Source organism: Chrysochloris asiatica, unplaced genomic scaffold (assembly GCF_000296735.1).
Source record: "Chrysochloris asiatica unplaced genomic scaffold, ChrAsi1.0 scaffold00122, whole genome shotgun sequence".
NCBI lineage: Eukaryota > Metazoa > Chordata > Mammalia > Afrosoricida > Chrysochloridae > Chrysochloris > Chrysochloris asiatica.
Genome location: NW_006408640.1, coordinates 5,174,292 through 5,197,822, shown reverse-complemented (window position 1 = coordinate 5,197,822; position 23,531 = coordinate 5,174,292). Strand labels below are relative to the sequence as shown.

Sequence of the window (23,531 nt, the reverse complement as noted above, 5' to 3'; positions counted from 1 at the left end):
CTTGTGAGATTTCAAGATGCCACTGTTGGTTGTTATGTTATACCTCGCTTTAATTTAATTTTCAGACTGTTTTGTTTTTAAACTCTTGTTTCCCTCCCCCGCCCTGCCCTTTCCCGTATTAAAAACAAAACAAAACGTTTAGGGCCTGCTCTTGGGCTGAGTAACTGTGTGCATGCGTGGCAGAAGAACCCACCAGTAGTGAGGGTGGGGGGGGTGTCCACTTGTTTAGGCTCCCCCTCTAGCCACCAGAATGGAGGTGCGCAAACAGTGGGTGTGCCAATGACCAGATACCGAGACAAAAAAAGGAAAGAAAATCAGAACAAAGCAAAACTGACAAAGTGTATTATCCATCTTTGCTCCAAGGTTCCTCTGGAATTTTCCCGTAGTGTTTATGCTCCCCCTCTTGGTCTTGCCATTTAGTCTTGCCCAAGATGTCGGCTCTGGGCCTTTGACCATGGAAGATTCAAAAGTAGGCAATTTCTTACTTTAGCTTCAAGTTCTTACTTCAGCTTCAAGGTGTAAGCCTTCAAAATATTCCTAGCTCTGTGGTTCTGAGTTTTGGAGCTCTGCCCTTGATCTACTTTGCCTGGTATTTTGTGGTATGGCTGAAGGTGAGCTTCACTGCACCTCCACCCTAGCTGCCATTAAGCCGCACACCTTACAGTAATGTTTTGATGTGCGTCACAAAGCAGCACCTGTTATTAGGAATCTTTTTTTAAATTTTTTTTTAAGCTTTTAAATATTTACTAATTAAAAACAATTTTTTATTGTGAATTGAGTGAAGATTTACAGAGGAGATCATACATTCAACTGATTTTATACTTTGCTTCATTACATGGTTACAATCCTTTCCATGTACCAACAGTTAATGGCATTTACTGCTATCCACGTTAGCTATTGTATTCCTCCCTGTGTCTCCTGCCACTCTTATCATTCTTCTACAACATCCCTCTTGTATATTTCCTGCCCTTTCACCCATGTTAGTATATGTCTGGAGTTCTGGTATGGTGCTGTGTATAAAGCACTGGACCACAAGGTCGGTTTGAACCACAAGGTCGGCAGTTAAGACTCACCAGCTGCTCCATGGAAACCCTAAAGAGGGCCTCTGTGAGTTGGAACTGACATGGGGCACTTAACAGCAACAACAACAACAACATGTGTCTGCCCTCTCACTCATGAATAATTTTCCCTTCCCCTCTATCCCCCTCAGCCTTCATAGATTGTTTCTTTTATCAAGAGAACCTTTTTAAAAATTTTATATATTGGTCTCATACAATGCTTGTCCTTTTGTGATTGATGACTAATTCACAAACCAGTTGTTCTTTGGTTCAACAATGTTGTGAGGTGTTTTCACAGATTCATTGTTATTCAGCATTTTGTAGTATTTTATTATGTGTATGTATCAAAGTTGTTTAACCATTCTTCTGTTGATGGTTATTTAGGCTGTCTCCATCTTTTTGATATGTCTCTTGTAGACAGCATATTGAAGGATCCTGTTTTCTTATCCATTCTGTTCTTTATGTTGAATTAATTGTAATTTTTCTGTGTTTTTTTTTTTTTTTTTTTTTGTGGTGCTGCTGAATTCTTTGTTCCTTATAATTTTCTATGCTGAGTTCATTTTGTTAGTTTTCTTTTCATTTTCGATTATGTTGTGTTAGTTTTTACTAAATCTTTCTGGTTTTCCTCTTTTTTTAAAAAAAATTTTGATGTGCAGATGTATAATTTTTTTTTGCAATTACCCTGTAATTTTTTCATTTTTCCCTGCTTAAGACAGTCTGTTTTAGCTTGAAATCTTGATTTCCTTGCCCTTTGGAAATTCTGTATGTACACTATTCCGTCTTTTTGCTTTGTAGTTGACTTCATCATACATTGATATCTCTGGTTCTCTGTTTTCAGTTTTGTATGTTTATTTTATTTTAAATACTTCTATGTCTGGATTGGAGTCCTGGTGTGGTGCTGTGGGTTAATGTGCCAGACTACAAAGCTGTTTGAACTACAAGGTCAGTGGTTCAAGCTCACCATTCGCACCTTGAAAACCCTATACAGGGTTACTGTGCGTCGGAACCGACTCTACGGCACTTAATAACAACATATCTGGATTGATGGAGTCCTGGTATGGTGCTGTAGGATAAGCACTGGACTGAAAAGTCAATTTGAACTGCAAGGTCAGCGGTTTAAACTCACAAGCCAATCCTTGGAAACCCCTTACAGGGTTTGTCCATTTCTGAAATCTTAGATTAAGCTTGTGGAATTCTAATAGCAGTCTTTTTCTTTCAAAATTTACATTTATTTTGTCTTTTTGTTCTTGTAGTATTTTCCTGAATTAGTTTAAAGTTTTTATTGTGTTCTTGCTTTTCTCTATCTTTCTGTTGTTCCTTTGATCATTCTTTTGAATTCTTTTTCAGTTAGTTTTATTACCTTTTCTTCCTCAGAAACGTTTTCTGACTTTGCATCTTGATCATTTTTTTGAGCCATTCTTTCTTGTTTCTTTGTGAGGACTAAAATTGTCTGTTGTCTTGGACATTGTGGGGTTGTTGTATTTATATTTAATTGATGACTGTATGTTGGTGTGTTCTTAGGCGCTCACCAACTGCTGTGGGTGTGGTTCTTTTCCATTTGTGCACCTCAGTTTAGTGTGGGATTTGCTGATGCTGGTCAGGTGGTATAGGAGCTGTTATTGGTTCTTGCTCAGTTGGTGGAGCAGCAGAGTGTACAGTTGTAGCTGGATATAAGGACACAGTTGCTGTCTCCTATAGGGTGGGAAACAGAAAATCTCTTCTCCACACCGAAGAAAACAAAACAGAATATGCAAGAATTGAACAGTGAAAAATGAAAGAAATACAGAGAAAAAGAAATATAAACAAATAGCAACCAGACAAAAATAATATAACTGTAAAGACTAAAGAAGAACTGCAAAATGGAGCTGTGGAAGAGAAAAAATAATGGTTAAAATAAAACAGAGAAATAAAAAAAACCCCACAAGAATATCTGAAAATAGATAAGAGACACAAATAAAATGGATTTATAGAAGAGAAAAATAGAGGAAATAAAATTAAGAAATATTTAGAAAAACCAGGGAGAAGGAAGATTTAAAGAGAAAATAGTAAAGATCAAAAAGGGAAAAAAGGAGAGGGGAAAGGAGAAAGAGATGAAAACAAGGGAGATAGAAAGGATAAAATCCAAAGGAATGAAATAGAAATAGGAGGAAGAGAAAGAAAAACAGTAAAACAACAACAAATACCTGAAAACAAAACAAAAAACAGTATAGTCTGTTGGACTTGGAAAGGAGAAAATTCTGGGGGGGCTCTTGCAAGCCAAGGAGCCCACAAGGTGGGTGTGGGAGGGATGTGACAACAGAGTTTCTGACTCTAGATGGAGTTCCTATTGGCTTTGGTGTTATCTGTGTTCAGCCACAAAATTCGGAATTAGTTCGTGGAAGCCGTTGATGGAGCTGGTTTCAGTGTCTGTTAGGACACAGGGTACTTATGGGCGGGGTGACTGGTTAAATGCTGGTCTGGTGGCTCTGCTGATCCTGTAGGTCTGGAGCCAAACATGCCTGAATCCAGCCACCAAAGCGTCACATCCCGCCTCCCACTTCATACTGGTGTGGCTCCCAACCATGTGACTCCAAACTCCCAGTGAGCAGATTGTACCCTGGGGGGTGGATGAGGGTGGGAGCTGGCCATCCCTCTTATCACCAAGGGAGCATGGGAAAAGAAGGAATCACACCTTTCTTGTCACCTGTGTGAATCTACTCTGCCAGACCACTTTTTGTTGTCAAAGCTGCTCACAAGGTGGTCCTTCCACATCCACTGGCCATTCACCAGTCTTCCTCTCGCTGTCATTGCTTAGCTTCTCTTCCTAGCAAGCATCCAATCCACTTCTCTAACCTTTCCTCTGAAATTTAGGGTTCCAAAATTTTCATCTGTGTCTGTTTCATTTTGTCTATCTATCTTTGTTGTTTGAAATTTGAGTTTTATTCCCCATTTTTCCCCCAGTTTCAGCAGGACCTCCTAAGGTGATCCCTTTCAGAGCAGTCAGCAGGTAGCCCAGCACTAGTTCTACTTCTGCTTTAGTGTTATGGAGGCTGCAGTTCAGTAGTTCTTTGTTTTGTTTCCATGTGTCTTTCATTGTCTCTGCTTGAAACAGGGAGAGGCAAATAGTTGACCTTTGAGCTTTTAAGACTCTAGTCTCCACTCACTAAAGTAGGATGTAGAACATTGCCTTTCTGGACTGTGTTATGCTCTTTGACCTTGGTATCCCCTGAGACTATCGTCCTTAGCCCCCAGACCCAGCAACTCATGCCAACGCAATGTTTGGTTATGTCTAAGAAGTTTTCATAACTTTGGACCCTTTTTGCTTTACTGAGTTGGTGGATATATTTGTAACACATATAAAGTATATGTAGAAATAGCCTCTGTCCGACCTGCCTATAGTGTTGGTATAGTCCCATTCATCTCCTAACTTTGCTCAGATGGAATGTCTTATCTATGCAGCTACTCATAGCTTATTGCTATTACTGTTATTGCAGGATTGGGTATGTAATAGTATTTACTTTTGTTGCTTGTAGCTCTTTTGTTTCTGGCAGTGCCTTCCTTTACCTTGATCATTTTCTGCTCATCTTCACCTTAATGTATATTGCCTTTCCACTTCATCCAAGTTTAATATGTATCAACTTTATACTTACTGATGAAGAAGATCAAGGGCCACAGCCTTCGATATGGGTTGCACATCAATGTAAAGAAATAAAATCCTCACCATGGGATCAGTAAATAACATCATGATAAATGGAGAAAAGATTGAAGTTGTCTAAGACTTCATTTTGTTTGGTTCCACCATCAGCATTCATCAAATGATGTATTTCATTAGGCAGATCTGCTGCACAAAACCTCTTTAAAGCAAAGATGTCAGTTTGAGGACTAAGGTGTGCCTGATCCAAGCCGTGGTATTTTCAATAGTCTCATGTGAAAGTTGAACAGTGAATGAGGAAGGCCATAGAAGAATTGATGCATTTGAGTTATTGAGAATAGTAAAAGTACCATGGCCTGCCTAAGAACAAACAAATTTGTCTTGGAAGAAGTATAGCCAGAGTGCTCCTTACAAGCCAGGATGGCCAGACTTTGTCTCTGATACTTCAGACATATCAGGAGGCACCAGTCCCTGGAAAAGAATATCATGGTTGGTAAAGTGGAGGGTCAGCAAAAAGAGGAAGACGCCCAATGAGATGGATTGGCACATTGGCAGCAGCAATGAACTCAAGCATAGCAATAATTGTGAAGTTGGTGAGGTTGGCATAGGATTGGGCAGTGTTTGGTTCTATTGTGCATAGGGTCGTCATGATATGGAACTGACTCAAAGGTACCTAACAACAACAGCAACAAGAACTCTCTAGTTAGTGATTTATACTCTATTTGTCTCTCATTCCAGGTAACCATGTGTAAGTCTTTTTTTTTTTGACTTATTGTACTGATTTCATATATTTGTCTTTTTGTGACTGACTGATTTCACTCAGGACTACTGGTGTGGTACAATAAACATTGAACTGCTAACTGCAAAGTTGGTGGTTCAAATCCACCAGAAGTTCCTTGAAAGCCCTATATAGGGTCACTATGAGTTGGAATTGACTTGACACCACTTAACAATGAAAACAACAGTTTCACTTGGTTTCCAGGTTCATTTATATTATGAGGTGTTTCACAGAATTGTTGAATAAACTCGACGACATTTAACAACAACAGAATCGTTTTTCTTTGATATTGCATAGTGTTCTGTTGTGTGTATGTGCCATAGTTGGTTTATTTATTTATTCATTGATGGGCACTTAAATGCCATTTCCATCCTTTTACTATTGTGAATAATGTTGCAATGAGCATGGGTGTGCATATATCTCATGACTCTTATTTTTTTGGGATATATGCCTAGTAGCAGGATTGCTGGATCATATACTTTTTCTATTTCCAAATATTTAAAGAAGCACTATACCATTTTCCAAAGTGTTTACACTATTTTGTAGTCCCACTGGTGGTATATATGGGTTCCAAACTCTACACCCTTACCAGTATTTATTGTTTTCTGGTTTGTTTGTTTTTTGTTTTGTTTTTTTTTTGAACTTTGCTGTTAATACTGGGGTGATGATATCTCATTATTGTTTTTATTTACATCTCACTATACTGGAGTCCGGGGAGTCCTGGTGTGGTGCTGTGGGTTAATGCGCCAGACTGCAAAGCTGTTTGAACTGCAAGGTCGGTGGTTCAGGCTCACTAGCTGCTCCTTGGAAACCCTATACAGGATCGCTATGGGTCGGAATCGACTCGACGGCACCTGACAACAACAACATACTGGAGTCTGGAGTCCTGGTGTGGCACCGTGGGTTAATGTGGCAGACTGCAAAGCCATTTGAACAGCAAGGTTGGAGGTTCAAGCTCACCAGCTGCTCCTTGGAAACCCTATACATGGTCACTATGGGTTGGAGTTGACTCTACAGCACTAACAACAACATACTGGAGTCCTGGTATAGCACTGTGGGTTAATACACTGGACAGCAAAGTCAATTTGAATCACAAGCTCACCCGCTGCTCCTTGGACACTCTATACAGGGTCTCTGTGTCAGAACTGACTGGACAGCACTTAACAACAGCAGTACACAGAGACACTACAAGTTGGAAGTGACACCATGAAACTTAACAACAACAACAACTCCAATGTGCTGAACTGCTCACCACAGGTCAGTGGTTTAAACCCTGACCTTGGGGACCCGATGCAAGGTTGCTATGAGTCAGAACCAACTCAGTGGCACTTAATGACAGTAATAATGGCTAATAATCATGAAGGAATCCTGGTGTGGTGCTGTGGGTTAATGTTCCATTACCGACTCGATGGCCCTTAACAACAACAACATCAACAATAATCATGAGGAGTCTTGGTGTAGCGCTGTAGGATAAGCACCTGACCGCAGGGTTGGCTTGAACCCCAAGGTTGTCGGTTCAAACTTACCAGATGCTCCTCAGAAACCCTATACATGGTCGCTATGAGTTGGAACTGACTTGATGCAACTTAGCAACAGCAACAATAATCATAAGCACCACTTGTTTGTTGGTTTGTCGTATTTTGGTGGCTTGCATGTTGCTGTGATACTGGAAGCTATGCCAGCCGTACTTTAAATGCCAGCAGGGTCGCGAATGGTAGACAGGTTTCAGCTTAACTTTCAGACTAAGACAGACTAGGAAGAAGGAGACATGGACCACTTCTGAAAGGTTAACCACTGGAAACCTTAGGAATAGCAGCGGAATATTGTTGTATAGTGCTGGGAGATGTGAATATTATGAATAGTGTCAGAATATTGTCAGATATAATACTGGAAAATGAGCCCCTCAGGTTGGAAGGCACTCAGATTAAAAGTGAGGCAGAGGTGCCTCCTCAAAGTAGAGTTAACTGTGTTAATGCAAAATGAGTAAAGGTTTCGGGACTTTAATCAGAACATGGAATATATGAAGCATGAATCTTGGAAGGTTGGATGTCAAAAATGAAATGGAACACATAAAGAGCAGTATCCTATGCATTAGTGAGCTCAAGAAGTGCAGCCAGAGTGCTCCTTGGAGGCCAAGATGGCTAACCTTCGTCTCTCATACTTTGGACATATTGTCCGGAGGGAACAGTCGCTGGAGAAGGATCTCATGCTGGGTAAGGTGGAGGGTCAGAGAAAAAGAGGAAGACCCCTAACGAGATGGATCAGCCAGGTGGCATCATTGATGGACTCAAGTGTGGAAGCGGTAGTGAGGTTGGCCCAGGATCGGACATTGTTTCGTTCTGCTGTGCATGGGGTCGCTATGAGTCGGTTGTGACTTGATGGCACCTGACAACAACAAGTGAGCTGAAATGGGTTGGTATTGGCCATTTGAATCAGACTTGACCCTGTTTTGACACCAGCCATTCCTCCCACTGCATTCTCTGTTTACATCTGGACTTGATAATCCATTGCAATGGCCACACAGAACTCATAACAGTTCTCACAATTATGGTGTTGATTAGTGAACATTTCAGGATCAAAACCAACTCGGTACACAGCAATTCTCCAGTCAGGACCACACCTGTAGTCTGCTATACTGCAGGCAAGCCTCATTTGTGTCTTCAGCTTCTCAGCCATGTGATCCCTTGGCCTCGGCTCAGCTGGACCACACGTTACAGAATTGTTTTAGCCAGTCTGTGAGTGCCAAAAGGGCACATTGTTCAAACCAGTCTTCTGCCTATAGGCACTCAGCTTTACTCAATTCATAGAGCCTTGAAGCTGCTCTATCTCAGAAACCTTATCCAGGGTCACTATGGGTGGGAACTGACTCACGGGCACTTAACAACAACATTATAATGTCACCTATTTAATTTCTTCTTCATGTTTTGTCCATTTTATTAATCCTTTCAAAGAACCAACTTCTAGTCTTCCTAAATGGTTTTCTGTTACAGTTATTATTTCCTTTTTGGTGACTGTAGGGTTTTATTTTTCTAATGTTTGGAGATGTTACATTAAAGTATTGATTTAATTTCTTCATTTTTCATATGTGTGTTTATGGCTATAAATTATCCTTTGAGCATTACTTTTGGTGTGTCCCAAAGATTTTGGTATGTTGAGTTTTTGTTCTCATTTGATTCAAGGAATTTTCTAATTTCATTTTTAAAATTTCTTCTATTATCCAGTAGTTTTAACAGGATAGTATTTAATTTCCATGTATTTGTTTTTCCCCCTAGATCTTCCTGTTGTTGATTTCTAATTCTGTAGCTTTGTGGTTTTAGAAGATGCTTTGTAGTATATTTTTGTTATAAAAAATATTGAGACTTGCTTTGGGGTCTGTATTGGAGAGTGTTCTATGTGCCCTGTATTATGCTGTTTGGTGGAGTGTTCTGTATACAGTATGTGAGGTCAGGTTGATTGATTGTGTTGTTTAAGATCTTATGTATTGTTTTTTAGTTCTAGTCTAGTTATTCTATCTTTCGTTGAAAGTAGTTTATTAGTTGATTCTGACACATTGTGACCCTGTAGGGTTTCTGAGGCTCTAAATCTTTACAGGAGCAGGAAGCCTCATCTTTCTCCCATGGGGACACTGGTGGTGGATTCAAGCTGCTGACCTTGTTGTTAGCAGCCCAAAGTTTAGCCCATTATGCCACCAGGATTCCTGGGTATTGTTGTTGTTAAAGAGCTGTCAAGTTGATTCTGACTCATAGAGCTCTGGTAGCGTAGTAGTTAGGAATTGGGCTGCGAACCGCAAGGTCAGCAGTTCGAAACTACCAGCTGCTTCGCAGGAGAAAGATAAGGCTTTCTGCTCCCGTAAAGATTTACAGCCTCAGAAACCCTGTACAGGGTCGCTATGAGTCGGAACCGACTCCATGGCACATAACCACCATAGTGGTTTTGTAGTGAATTTCTGAGGAGCTGCGGGTTTGAACTGTTCACCTTGAAGTTAGCAGTCCCCTGCTTATCTAACAGCACCATTCCAGGACTCCAGTGCATTATGTTTTTAAGTACTGTTGAGTCGGTTCTGACTCAAAGCGAAACTGTGTAGGGTTTCTGTGGAGTGGCTGGTGAGTTTGAACCGCCAACCTTGAGGTTCAAACTGACCTTGCAGTCCAGTGCTTATCCTACAGTGCCACACCAGGACTCCCCAGTATATTATATAGTCTACTGCTATGGTGAGCTCTGGTAGTGTAGTGGTTACGAATCGGGCTGTGAAACTTAAGGTCAGCAGTTCAAAACTACCAGCCGCTCTGCGCGAGAAAGATGAGGCTTTCTGCTCCCGTAAAGATTTACAGCCTCGGAAACCCTGTACAGGGTTGCTATGGGTTGGAACCGACTCGACAGCACATAACAACAACTACGTGCCGCTGTAGGATCAGCTGGGAACCACAAATTGGGCAGTTCAAACCCACCAGCTGCTCCTTCGAAACTCTATACAGTATCATTATGGGTTGGAAGTGACTCAAGAGCACTTAACAACGATGACAACAGCAACTATTATTGTAGGCTTAGTGGAGAAGAGGAAGATCCCCAATGAGATGGATTGACACAGTGGCAGCAATAGTAGGCTTAAACATAACAATTGTGAGAATAGTGCAGGACTGGATAGTATTTCTTTCTGTTGTGCATAGGGTCACTATGAGTTGGAACCAACTTGACAGTCGCTAACAACAACTATCATTGTGGAGTTGCCTTATTTCTTTTCACATCTGTTAAATTTTGATTTATATATTTTGAAGCTCTTTCATTGGGTTGTTGTTAGGTGCCATCTAGTCGGTACCGACCCACAGTGACCTTATGTACAGCAGAACAAAGCACTGCCCAATCCTGGGCCAACCTCATTACTATTGCCATGCTTGAGCCCATTGATACTACAACTTGGCCAATCCATTTCACTGGGGTCTTCCTCTTTTTGTCTGACCCTCCACCTTACCAAATATGATATCCTTATCCAGCGACTGGTCCCTCCTGACAATATGTCTGAAGTATAAGATATGAAGTTTGGTCATCTTGGCCTCCAAGGAGTGCTCTGGCTGCACTTCTTCCAACGCAGATCTATTGGTTCTGTGGCCACTTTCAGTATTTTCCTCCAACACCGTAAGTCAAAAGCATCAATTCTACTGTCTTCCTTATTCACTGTCCACCTTTCACATGCATATGAGGTTATTGAAAATACTATGGCTTGGGTCAGGCACACCTTAGTCCTCAAACTAACATCTTTGCTCTTCAACACCTTAAAAAGGTCTTGTGCAGAGGACTTCTGGTGCTTCCCTGACCAGGCAGCTCAGAGTAGACACTGGAGAGGGAGAGAAAAGAATAGTCAGAAACACCACACTAGAAGGCTTGTAAGTCCGTCTTCTGCCTGTGACTGATTGGAATACCTAAAATGGGGCTACAGAGTACCCAGTGAATGAGGCTTCTTGAGGAGCCTTTGCAATACATAGAACTATAGGTGGAAACCGGAACCACATCCAGATCTCCAGAGATGAGAAATCTCCACTTGAAAGGACGAGCAGATCAGCCTGGAGCGGCTAGAAGAATAAAAGATACCTCTTGAAAGAAAGACCTGCAGGAAAAATGGAGGCAGATGGACTGTTACTATAAGAACAAACAAATCGCTTCCCTAGAAAAACATCAAGGCAAGTGGCCAGGTCCTCTCAACGCAAACCCCCTTCCAAGACTAAGACTCAGTGGAAATACACGCTCTGATTGGTGATCATACACATCACCGATGGGGGGAAGTGGGGTAAAAGCAGCAATGAAGCGGCAACTAAGCCCTACAATGTTCAGTGGACTTATGTGGACCCAGTTGGGGACCTGGTTGGCAAGCAATGTGAAGAGGCCTGGGGACTCTTGGGCCCAGAGTCAGTGGCGTGGCCACGGAGGACTCGAAAGGGAGAGTGGAGCTACCAGCTGACGGGAAGAGAGGGCATATGCACAGGAGCACCCACACTTGAAGATGTTACCTACGTGACCTGGACCGGATAACTGGATGATCGGAGCTCAACCAGGAGAGGAAAGAGAGGAGAAAAAAAAGAGTGAGCTGATACAGTCTGATGAACTTGACCTATACCTATGGAGCAGTGACTCAAAAGAGGGAACAAATCCTCACAGCAAGAAACATTCACACACACTCACACACACAGAGTGGACGGAGAAGGGCAGCTTGGACATTGGATACTCAAATGGGGAGGGGGGGACTACAAAGGCAAGAAGTGACTGGCTTACAAGCTTTCAAGAGGGAACCTGGTGCTAGGGAGCATGGCGGAAGGCAGAATCTCCAGTAGGTACTATTCAATCTGTCTGGGCGGAGCTGATGAAAGGAGATACAGATGGGTAACTCGTGATACTGCAGTGAATAATGCTTATCAGGACGGACTATGAGGGTTGGAAATGCAAAGGTGGAAGTTTTGTAACAAGGAAGGGAGTGATTAATTCTCCAGGATAGGAGCGGAGGCCTCTAGGACCATCAACGGAAAAGAGCCGAGAGCGGGACCCTACCCAGAGAAACAGAGATGCCTGAGATGGAGACAGAGATGATGACGTGGAGTGATGAAGCGACTGGGGACTTTGGATGCAGAGAGGGAAAGGGATTGTGGGCCGAAAACTGGGGGGAGGAGGGGGAAGTGTAGGGGGCGGGTTTCTGGGGTGTACCCTTTGAGTGGTTGATGATGCATGGAGGGGATTGTAACCATGGCAGTGAGATGATATAAGAAGGAATGAATGTAAAACTAAAGTTCTCCCATGTAAAGTATCATATAATTCACAAAAAAACATTAAAAAAAAAAAAAAAGGTCTTGTGCAGCAGATTTGCCTAATGCAATACATCCTTTGATTTCTTGACTGCTGCTTCCATGAGTGTTGATAGTTGATCCAAGAAGAATGAAGTCCTTGATAACGTCAATCTTTTCTCTGTTGATAAGAATGTTGTTTATTGGTCCAGTGGTGAGGATTTTTGTTTTCTTTACGTTGAGATGCAATCCATACCGAAGGTTGTGATCTTTGATCTTCATCAGTAAGTATTTTAAGTCCTCTTCACTTTCAGCAAGCAAGGTTGTATCATCTGCATATTGCAGGTTGTTAATGAGCCTTTCTCCAATCCTGATGCCACGTTTTTCTTCACAGAACCCAGCTTCTCTGATTATTTGCTCAGCATACAGGTTGAGTAAATATGGTGAAAGAATATAACCCTGTTGTACACCTTTCTTAATTTTAAACTATCCAGTGTTCCCATGTTCTTTTTGGTCCATGTATGTATTCCTCATGAGCACAATGACGTGTTCTGCTATAGTCATACTTTGCAATGTTGTCCTTAGCTTGTCCACACAATCAAAAGCCTTTGCGTAGTCAATAAAGCACAGGTAAACATCTTTCTGATATTCTCTGCTTTCAGCCAAGATCCATTGGACAACAGCAATGATATCACTCGTTCCACGGCCTCATCTGAATCGGGCTTGAATCTCTGGAAGTTCTCTGTCAATGTATGCTTGCAGCCGTTTCTGTATTACCTTTGGTAAAACTTTACTGGCATGGGATATCAAAGAATTGTCTGATGATTTCCGCATTCCGTTGGATCACCTCTGTTTGGAATGGACACAAATACAGATCTCTTCCAATGAGTTGGCCAAATTTCTTGGCATAGATCAGTGAGTGCCTCCTGTGCTGCCTCACTTTCTTGGAAGATTTCAATTTTTATTCCATCAATTCCTGGTGCCTTGTTCTTTGCCAGTTCCTTCAATGCACCCTTGGATTTTTTCTTTCAGTATCATTGGTTCTTGATCATATGCTACCTCTTGAAACGGGTGAACATCAACCATTTCCTTTTGGTACAGTGACTCTGTGTTTTCCTTCCATCTTCTTTTGATGCTTTCTGCATCATTCAATAATGCCACAGTTTGATAGATGCTCATAGAAGATGTGAGACATCTGGGTCAGAGTCAAGGAACTTCTTTACTCATAGCATACCAGGCATTATGAACATCATGCTCATTTATCAGTTCATCTTGACCCTCAAGTTCCATGATAATGACATGGAGTAGCCTAACCAAATGCTGTACACCACTTGAAGAAGACTGAGTTTAGGGAACCCAAGTTGCTATAACACCTGCCCAAACATTGCCCTAAAGAGACGTATTATTTCTCTACAAAAATCCTTGAATAGATAGTCTGGAGGAAATCTGTGACTGCCTCTGCTCACAAGATATGAAGAAACTGCAATAGATCCATGGAAAATTTTATCCTAGCACTGCTTCCTCTTCCCCACTTTATTTTAATTTAAAAAGAAACATGTTGATGAAGACATCAAAATTAGAACTTTAGGAATTGCTGGTGGGAATGTAAAATGAGCAGCCACTATAGAAAACCATTTGGCAGTTCTCTGAAAAATTAAACAGAATTACCAAATGAACCAACAGTTCCACTCCTAGGTATATATATCTAAGAGACTTGAAAACAAGACTTAGATATATGGATGTCATGTTATCGCAGCATCATTCATAATAGCAAAAATGTAGGAACAACTCAAGTGTCCATTAACATGAATAAACAAAATGTGATATATTTGTATATGTGTGTATGGTGGTATTGTTGTAGAGGTAGTTCCTACTCACAGGGACCCTGTATAGTTTCTGAGGACTGGCTGGTGGTCAGCAGTCCAGTGCTTATCCTACATCATCACACCAGGACTCCTTTGTGTGTTGTTGTTCAGTGTCGCCAACCTTGCAGTTCAAACAGATCCAGCAGTCTAGTGCATTATCCTCTAGTGGGTGGTTAAGGTCTCAACAACTAGCTGAAATGGTGGTTCAGATCTATCTGGTGGCACCTTGGAAGACAACTCTATGCTTTTGAAAGGTAACAGCATTGAAAACCTTATGAAGCAGTTATACTCTGCACACATGGGGGTTGCCATAGTTGGGATGGACTCAGTGACAACCACAATATATTTACATATATGTACATGTGTATACTTAACCCAACCCCATTGCTGTCTTGTTGATTTCAATCATAGTGACTCTGTAAGGAAAAACAAGAATTGCCTCATAGGATTTCCAAGGCTGCAGCTGCTCCTCAGAAACCCAATACAGGGTTGCTATGAGTTGGAACTGATTCATTTGACTTATGGTGTTGGTGAAGAATATTAAAAGTACTGTGGACTGTTTGAAGAACAAACAAATATGTGTTGTAAGTCAGAATGTTGCTTAGAAACAAGGGTGGAAAGACTATGTCTCTGATTCCTTGGACATGTCAGGAGGGATCAGTCACTGGAGTACATCCTGCTTGGTAAAGTAGAGGATCATCGTAAAAGACAAAGACCCTTGCAGTGCAATGTAGTGACACATTGGCAGCAACAATGGACTCAAACAAATTGTGAGGATGGCACAGGATTGGGCAGTTTCGTTCTGTTCTGCTTTAATGCTTATATAAGTATGAATAGACTCGACCGCCTCTGCTACAGTTGCATGTAGTAAAGAACTGTAACCAGGGATCCCGTTGACTCATTTATATAGAGTATGTGACTTATTTGTGCAAATGAAAATAAGTTAATGAAGCTGCCATTGAAGTTGATTCAGAATAAAGGAAAGGCAGTAACTTCATGGTATACTAACTTCTGAATGCACGTCAATGACATGGTGCTCAACTCAAAAGTTATGGGTTGTGGTCTTAGTTTTTCCATTGAATTTTTTATGTGACCTGAAGCAAGTTAAAAAATACTTGGCTCTCCATTTCTTTCTGGTGGTTGGTGGTTGTGTGCCATGGAGTCAATTCCAACTCATAGGGACCCTGTATTGGGTTTCTGTGTTTGTAAATCTTTACAGGAGCAGAAAGCCTTGTCTTTCTCTTGCAGAACCAGTGGTGGTTTCGAACAGTTGACCCTGAGGTTAGCAGCCCAACTTGTAAACTTTTAACCACTATGCTACCAGAGTGCCTTCTATTTCTTTCTACTTCTCTTGAAATTTAGTTGGGCAGGGTATATGGGGGTATTTGACCATATCTTTTATGATCTTTTACTTCTATAAGTTGATCCCATTGTTCTTAACTATAGATTTAAAAGTCTCTTTTCAAATAAAAATATTCTTTTTAAAAAAATCCTAAGTTATGTGACTTACTAAACTGAAATTTTTAATTTTTAGGGAAGACATATAAGGAATTTGCATAAGACAGCTGTGCAAAATGGCGCTGGGGGAGCCTTATTTGTGGTAAGCATTATTTAGATTTCTTCAGAATTAAAAAGATTTTGAAATTTTGGTAAATCCATTATAATAATCTAAAATTTCTTAAACACCAGTGTCTTTGGTATAAGTAGGCCATCATAGGAATTCTAAGTCCTGGTATGGTGCTACAGAATAATGCACTGTGTGCTTTGAGTCAGAGCAGACTCAGTGGGCCTTAACAACAACAGCAGTTACATTCAGTACTTTTCAAAAGATGTATGCTTCCAGCTAAACGTTAAATTGGCATCAAGACAACTCTGGAAATAAGAATATAGATTATGCCGTGATGAAATTACTCTGAATCCTAACCTGACTTTAGTCATACTTTGCGTCCTTAAAAAAAAATCAGTCATTTTGGGGAGAAAAGTTCAGACAACTTGAGTCACTGAAGATTCTGAAGCTGCAATTTGGGGACTGCAAAATGGCACAACATTTAAATTTATCTTTTCCCCCAAAAAACATGTCCAATTGGCCACATTATACAAAGTTTCTGGGTTGTTGTTTTTTTTCTTTAGGTTTATAGACTTGAAAAAAAGTGAGAGGTAACATAGTAAGGGTTCAGTTCTATATTCAGCATATATATAAAGCATTAATAATAGATGTGCTAATCTCAGTGTGACTCATTTGATTTCCTGTTGACCTGCAATTTCTTGTCAGCTTTTTAAGAGGATCTGCTCTGCTGTTTTAAGAAGAAATAAAGCTTTTTGCTGTTGTTTAGTTTCTGATCATGGAAAGCATGTAGGGAAATGATGGTACTATCGCAGATTGCTTTGACAATCTGCTACACTCTCTTTTGGAAAAATGCATATCTTCATACTCAAAATTGTGTGTCTTAATTTCATAAGGCATCTAATAATTGAGAGTGTTTGAATAGTTCCATTAGAAAATGATGTTCTCTAATCAATTTGAAGAGTCCTGTGTGGCATTGTAGGGATAAGCACAGAATGGACTGCCAATCTTGTAAACTCTATACAGGGTCACTATGAGTTAGAACTGACTGGACAAAACTTAACAACAGTCCAATTGTATAGCACTTTTTTTGGGGTAAGGGCTGTCTTGTTTTTTAGGTTCTAAATTCTCTGTACCTATATAAGGTGCTTTCTAATCATCTAATGTGCATTTTTACATTAGTTTAGTACTCTTCTGATGGAAGAATAGATTGATATGTTTCATGTTAAAGAGATCAACAGTAGTAGTATAGCAATATACAGAAGTTTTTCATATATTTGAGATAAATTTGAAATATTTTTTATTTCTTTGTGTAGCACAGAGATACTCCTGAGAATAACCCCGATACTCCATTTGATTTCACACCTGAAAACTACAAGGTATGACTAAACTGATAATACAATTTCTATAAAATATTCATTATCTAGAAGATGTATAACATAGAATCTTTTTAATTATTATTATTATTACCTTTTAAATACAGAGGATAGAGGCAATTGTAAAAAACTATCCAGAAGGACATAAAGCATCAGCTGTGCTCCCAGTCCTGGATTTAGCACAGAGACAGAATGGATGGCTGCCCATCTCTGCTATGAACAAGGTATCAAATTAACTTTTGCATTAGTTTGAAAAGAGGAGAGGTTTTACATGGTGATTTCTTTATGTGGAAATTTCTTTGATGAATTATTATTTTATTTTATTTATTTTTTTAATTAAATGTTTTTATTTTGGATTGAGTGAAAGTTTACAGGGCACATCATCAGCTTCACATTCAACCATTCATATAGCTTGTTTCATTACATTGATTATTATCCCCTCCATATATCATCAGTTAACAGTGTCTCTCTCTATCCTCTTTAGCTTTTTTTTTTGGTCGGCTTTTAGGGAAGGTTTTTACATTTGTCTGTGGATATCCAGGGCTCATGTATGAGATTACTAACAAGCATTACTGAATAATCAGATGAGGGACAGTTTGCTATGTCTACTAGGTAGCTAAAGTCTGATCCTCAGAGCCTATGGTTTGGACAGTCAACAACGCTTGGGCCCACAGGGGCTTGACCTCCTGACCGGGTCTGCATGGTCTACATCATATTTCTCCTTATATATTGTTTGTTTAAGGGACGCTGCCTGTCTTAGGCGGTCAGTGCGAATTCCTCAGTCTTACCAGTCATTGAAACTCATTGCAGCATGGCAATGGCTCTGTCTTAAGTTGCCGAGGTTCCACGTGATCCTTACCCGTCTCTGGCCACACGTCCAGCATAAACAGCCGCCATCCGAGGAAGGCAGGGAGGGAGGAGATTGGCTGGGGACCCCATACGCAAGACGTTGCCAGCCCACCACCTGCTCTAAGGTGACCAAGCAGGATCACTATGCTGAGGTTCAGTCAAGTTCTTAGGGGATCTTACTCTCTAGTAGGGGTAGCAAATTAGTAGCCACTCAGTGTTCACTTTGAGAATTACTTATATCATAAATTTGAGCATGTAGCTGATGAATATCCACAGACAAGTGTATATTGTTCCACAACCTCTTTGATGAATTATTAATGTCAGAATCTAGCTGGTTGAAGCCCAATAATGGTTTGTATGTTTTCTCATAGTAGAATTACATTTGTGTTTTTGTTGGTGTCCTAAATAATGCAGAGAACTGTAAAGAAGGTAGAGCTTTTTATCCTTGTAGGAAATAGTACAAGCAGTCACATTAAAGTGAAAGTGGATCTTTTTTTTATTTTCTTTCTTTTTAAGGTAATGGCCTTAGTACAAAAATTCACACACACACATATATATAGTTTGACATCAAGATACTCTGAAAATTAATGCATTTTAAACACCAGAATTATAAAAGAAAAAAGAATTCCTCAAGCTAGTGGAAGATATAAACATGTTAATTTCAAGTTAGTAAGGTAAATGCTGATAAAGAAATCCAAAAAACCCTGTTACTGGTATGTGGATTCTGACTCATAGCAGCCCTATATACAGATGTGTAAAAAGAGCTTTAGAGGATCGGGTTTGGACGACCTGAGGGGGCCAGATTTACGGAAAGCTTTGAAGAAAATGAGATTTACGGAAAGCTTTGAAGAAAATGAGATGGTATGATGAGCAGAGACCTGAAGAAAAATTAAGGGTTTCTTAAAGAACAAAGAATGTAAAGGAATTAAAAGAGAGAAGAAGATTGTAAGTACTAAATATAAAAAGATATAAAACCAGAAAATGTCACTGAGTATTTGAAATGTTATAAAAACGTTTACAAAGTGTGTGAATCTTTGTAATATATTACATTTTTGGCTATGTTATTGTTTTTGTTAGGTGCCATTGAGTTGGTACCGACTCATAACAACCCTATGTGCAACAGAACAAAACACTGCCCAGTCCGGGGCCAACCTCATCCTGTGCCAATCAATCCATCTTGTTGGGGGTCTTCCTCTTTTCTGTGAACCTTCCACTTTACCAAACATGATATCCTTCTACAGTGACCAGCCCCTCCTGACAACATGTTTGAAGTATGAGAGATGAAGTCTGACCATTTTTGGCTTTTGTTGTTGTTGTTAAGTGCCGTCAGGTTGGTTCCAACCCATAGTGACCCTCTATAGGGTTTCCGAGGAGCAGCTGGTGAGCTTGAACTGCTGACCTTGCAGTTCAAACAGCTTTGTAGTCTGGTGCATTAACCCACAGTGCCACATCAGTACTCCTTTTTTGGCTATAGGCTTTAATAAAAAATCTATAAAAATATGGTGTTTAAGCCACTTGATTATAACAGCTTGGCATCATTAATATATATATCCTGCTCTCGTTGATCCATTATATTATGAAATTAGTCTTTTATTTTTTAAATTGCATTGTTTTATAAGTGTTTTCTACAGTAGTCCACATCTCAAGTGTATTCATACCTTTATAATGTACAGAGAAATCTGTGAGAACCGGAACTCTGTAAGACTGCCTTGTTTTTCCAGGTCTCAGGTTTCCCACCTTTGGCAGGATGCAGTCTTAACACTTTTGTACTGCATGTTTTAATGGAAAATATTTGTTTCTCTTTTCTGACAGGTTTCCTCCTTTAAAAGGTTCTAGCTTTCATAGGTTTCCCCACAATACACACACACACACACACACACTCACACACACATAGTTATGTTCTATTATATTAGAGTCCCAGATGTGGCACTGTAGGTTAAAAACACTGGACTGCCAACCCCAAGTTTGGCAGTTCAAACCCACCAGCTGCTCCTTGGAAACTCTATACAAGGGTCACTGTGGGTTGGAACTACTTATACAGCACCATACGAAACCACATACTTGATTCTTACCAGAATCACACAACTATAAGCTAGCATGATATAATAGAAAATATATTTGATTTAGAGCTAAGAGACCTGAATTTTTGTCCTGGTTATGTTACACTCTAGTTTTGTAACTAAGGGTCTTAAATGCTCTTGATTTATTTTCTTATACATAGAATGCAGGTTTTGAACTGGAAAGTCTTCCAATTATTACGTTATGCTTTTTAAGTGATAAAGTTGGGACTGAAGCCACGTCTTCTCATTTCCAATTCATTACATTTTCAACTTAACTGACCTGCTGTCATAAGGATTCAACTATATTTCATTCTTCTCATGCCTTTCTGAACTTTATTTGGTCGTAACTTTTAGGCTAGATCATTGTCACCTTTTATGGAGAAAATGAGTGTCTGTACTTTTAATCTTAAATGCAATTTCACATTGGACTCTTAGTATTATCTTGGCTATGGAAATGCTAAAAAGCAAATTTAGAGTTAGGTGGTGGTTGTTGTTAGGTGCCATCGAGTCAGTACCAACTCATAGCAACTTATGCACAGCAGAACGAAACCCTGCCTGATCCTGGGCCAACCTCAGTACTGTTGCTATGCTTTAGGCCATCGATGCTGCCACTTGGCCAATCCATCTCATTGGGGGTCTTTCTTTCTTTGACCATCCACCTTACCAAACGTGATATCCTTCTCCAGTGACCTGCCCCTCCTGACAATATGTCCGAAGTACTAAAATATAATTTTGTAGTCCTTAAGTGGCACAGACAAATATGTGTTCAGCTATTAACTGAAAGTTTAACAGTGTGAACCCATCCAGAGGTGCCTAGGAAGACCTGGTGATCTGCTTCTAAAAAGTCACATCTTTGAAAACCATATAGAGCAGTTCTCCTGTGCACACATTGGGGTTACCATGAGTCTGAGTGGACTTGATATAAACTGGAATATACTTAGTGAGCAGAGCTACAGGTGGTTATTTGTTTTTATGTAATAGCATGTTTCTTGTGAGTGTTCTGAATTATATTGTAATATTCAACTTTCTAAGTATGACTTAGGCATATTTTCTTAATTTTAGGTATCTTTTGTTTTTCTGTCTTAAATTCACAATTTTAATACAAAGGAACTTCAAAAAGTTAATGAAAAAGTGGAATGAAAAATAATGGAATTTTCCCACAAACTTTAAAGTCTATTGAAAATGTTACTGTGGAGTAAGCTTGGTGATGGTGGTGGTTGTGTGCTGTGAAGTTGGTTCTGACTCATAGCAACCCTGTACAGGGTTTCTGAGGCTGTAAATCTTTACGGGAGCAGAAAGCCTCATCTTTCTCCCATGGAACATGTATATATGTGTGTGTGTATACATACAATCATTCTATGTTTACATATGTAAATATAGATAGACGGTATATGGATCTTCAACCTTTTTCTGTCTCCATCCCATTTGCATGCACTGTTACACCACCAGTAACATCTAGGCATTTTGGAAAAATTTGGTAAAAGGCTTAAAAATTGAAATTTTCATATCTTGGGGTTTGACCACACAATTTTGCACTTAGAAATTCAAATTATGAAACATAAAAATTGAAATGATCAAAGCAGAAATTTTTAATAGTCTAAGGTTTAAAAGATAGAATATCTTTTTTTAGATCTCTGGGTTCTGTTAAGTATAAGGTGTCTTCAAAAAATGAAGAGCTTGCCTATCGCTTGCAGCTATGTGGTACAGGTGTATATTTTACTTCTAAAGAACTTTTCTGTTTTTATTAAATTGAGATAATAATAAAAATTATAATTCTTAAGACATACCTAATGTGGCACTGTGGACTCCTGGTGTGTTGCTGTAGGATCAGCACTGGACTGTGAACCACAAGGTCTGCAGTTCAAACCCACCAGTAGCTCCTTAGAAACCCTACACAGGGTCACTATGAATCCAGCTTAACTCGATGGCACTTACACAACAATGTAGCACTGTAGAATAGGCACTGAACCACAAGGTCTATTTGAACAGCAAGGACAGCTGTTTAGCCCACCAGCTCCTTGGAAACCCTATACAGGGTTGCTGTGAGTTGGAACTGACCACAAAGCTCAATTAATAAACATATAAGTATCTTATTTAAACCATTATTAATGTTTCAGGTTGCAGAAGTTTTACAAGTACCTCCGATGAGAGTATATGAAGTAGCAACTTTTTATACAATGTATAATCGAAAGCCAGTTGGAAAGTATCACATTCAGGTGTGCACTACCACACCCTGCATGCTTCGAGATTCTGACAGCATCCTGGAGGCCATTCAGAAAAAGCTTGGTATGGGATACACTATAATGCTATGTTTGTAACTTATGAAAATAGAATTGTCTCTCTAGAGCTATAAACTATATTTCTAACTTGTGAAAAATAGAATTGTCTCTTTAGAGTTGACGTGTTTCTACTAAAATTTCCCATATTTGCTATTTTATTGGATCTGTACTTCTTCACTAAATGTTTGCCTTACTGTGTTTACCACCTTATTTCTCCGTGTCTTAATTCTCAACCTCAGAACTGAGTTTACCTTTTCTTTCCCTGTGTGCTTGAATCGTTTCTAAGAGTTTAAAAGGTTTCATTGTTTGGAAAATCAAGTTTGGCTTCATATATAGTAGTACCTAGTACATAAAAAAAAAAAAAAAAATATGTATTCTTCCAAAGGAGCCATGGAACAAATACTAGAAAGTGCGTTGTAAGTACAGGAAACTGAAAGAGATGTTATTATGGTGGTTGTTGTAAGTGCCATTATTATGGTAGCATTTACAAAATAAAATGGTATTTTCCCCATAAAAATGGTGATTACTGCATTTATAACTATGTTAAGTGAGGTAAGAGGAGAAGTATCTTTTTTTGTGGTTGTTGGATATTACATACTTGCATGTTGTAAAAACAGTTAAGCAGTATAAAAGTTTATAGAACAGAATGCTAAAGTCTGTTCAGAATGCTCCCTACCCCAAGACAGAAATGCTGATAATAGTTGGGTATTTTAGTTTTAGATTTCATGTCATTTTAATTAACTTTTAAAAATAACTATTGAATACATTGATATCTCTAACACTGTTAGATTATAAGTAAGCAATTTTTTTTTAATGTTTTATTGTGAATTATATGATAGTTTACATGGGGGAACTTCAGTTTTACATTCATTCCATCGTATATCATCTCACTGCCATGGTTCCATTCCCCTCCATGCATCATCAACCACCCAAAGGGTATATCCCAGAAACCTGCCCCCTACACTTTCCCCTCTTCCCCCCAGTTTTCGGCTCACAATCCCTTTCTCTCTCTGGGTCCAAAGTCCCCAGTCGCTTCATCACTCCACGTCATCATCACTGTCTTCATCTCAGGCATCTCTGTTTCTCTGGGCAGGGTCCCACTCTCGGCTCTTCTCTGTTGATGGTCCCAGAGGCCTCTGCTCCTATCCTGGAGAATTAATCACTCCCTACCTTGTTACAAAACTTCCGCCTTTGCATTTCCAACCCTCATAATCCATCCTGATAAGCATTATTCACTACAGTATCACAAGTTACCCATCTGTATCTCCTTTCATCAGCTCCGCCCAGACAGATTGAATAGTACC

At 39.7% G+C, this 23,531-nt stretch overlaps 1 protein-coding gene across 1 annotated transcript in view; it reads left to right on the top strand.

The window, feature by feature from the left end:
* LOC102834329 (NADH dehydrogenase [ubiquinone] flavoprotein 2, mitochondrial-like) overlaps positions 1 to 23,531 on the top strand; it is a 69,937-nt gene that overhangs the window by 12,254 nt on the left and 34,152 nt on the right. Inside the window, exons 3-6 of the mRNA XM_006868712.1 lie at positions 15,634 to 15,699; positions 16,980 to 17,042; positions 17,147 to 17,263; positions 22,066 to 22,234. Of these exons, the coding sequence (XP_006868774.1) occupies positions 15,634 to 15,699; positions 16,980 to 17,042; positions 17,147 to 17,263; positions 22,066 to 22,234 (415 nt within the window). The remainder of the gene's footprint in view (positions 1 to 15,633; positions 15,700 to 16,979; positions 17,043 to 17,146; positions 17,264 to 22,065; positions 22,235 to 23,531) is intronic.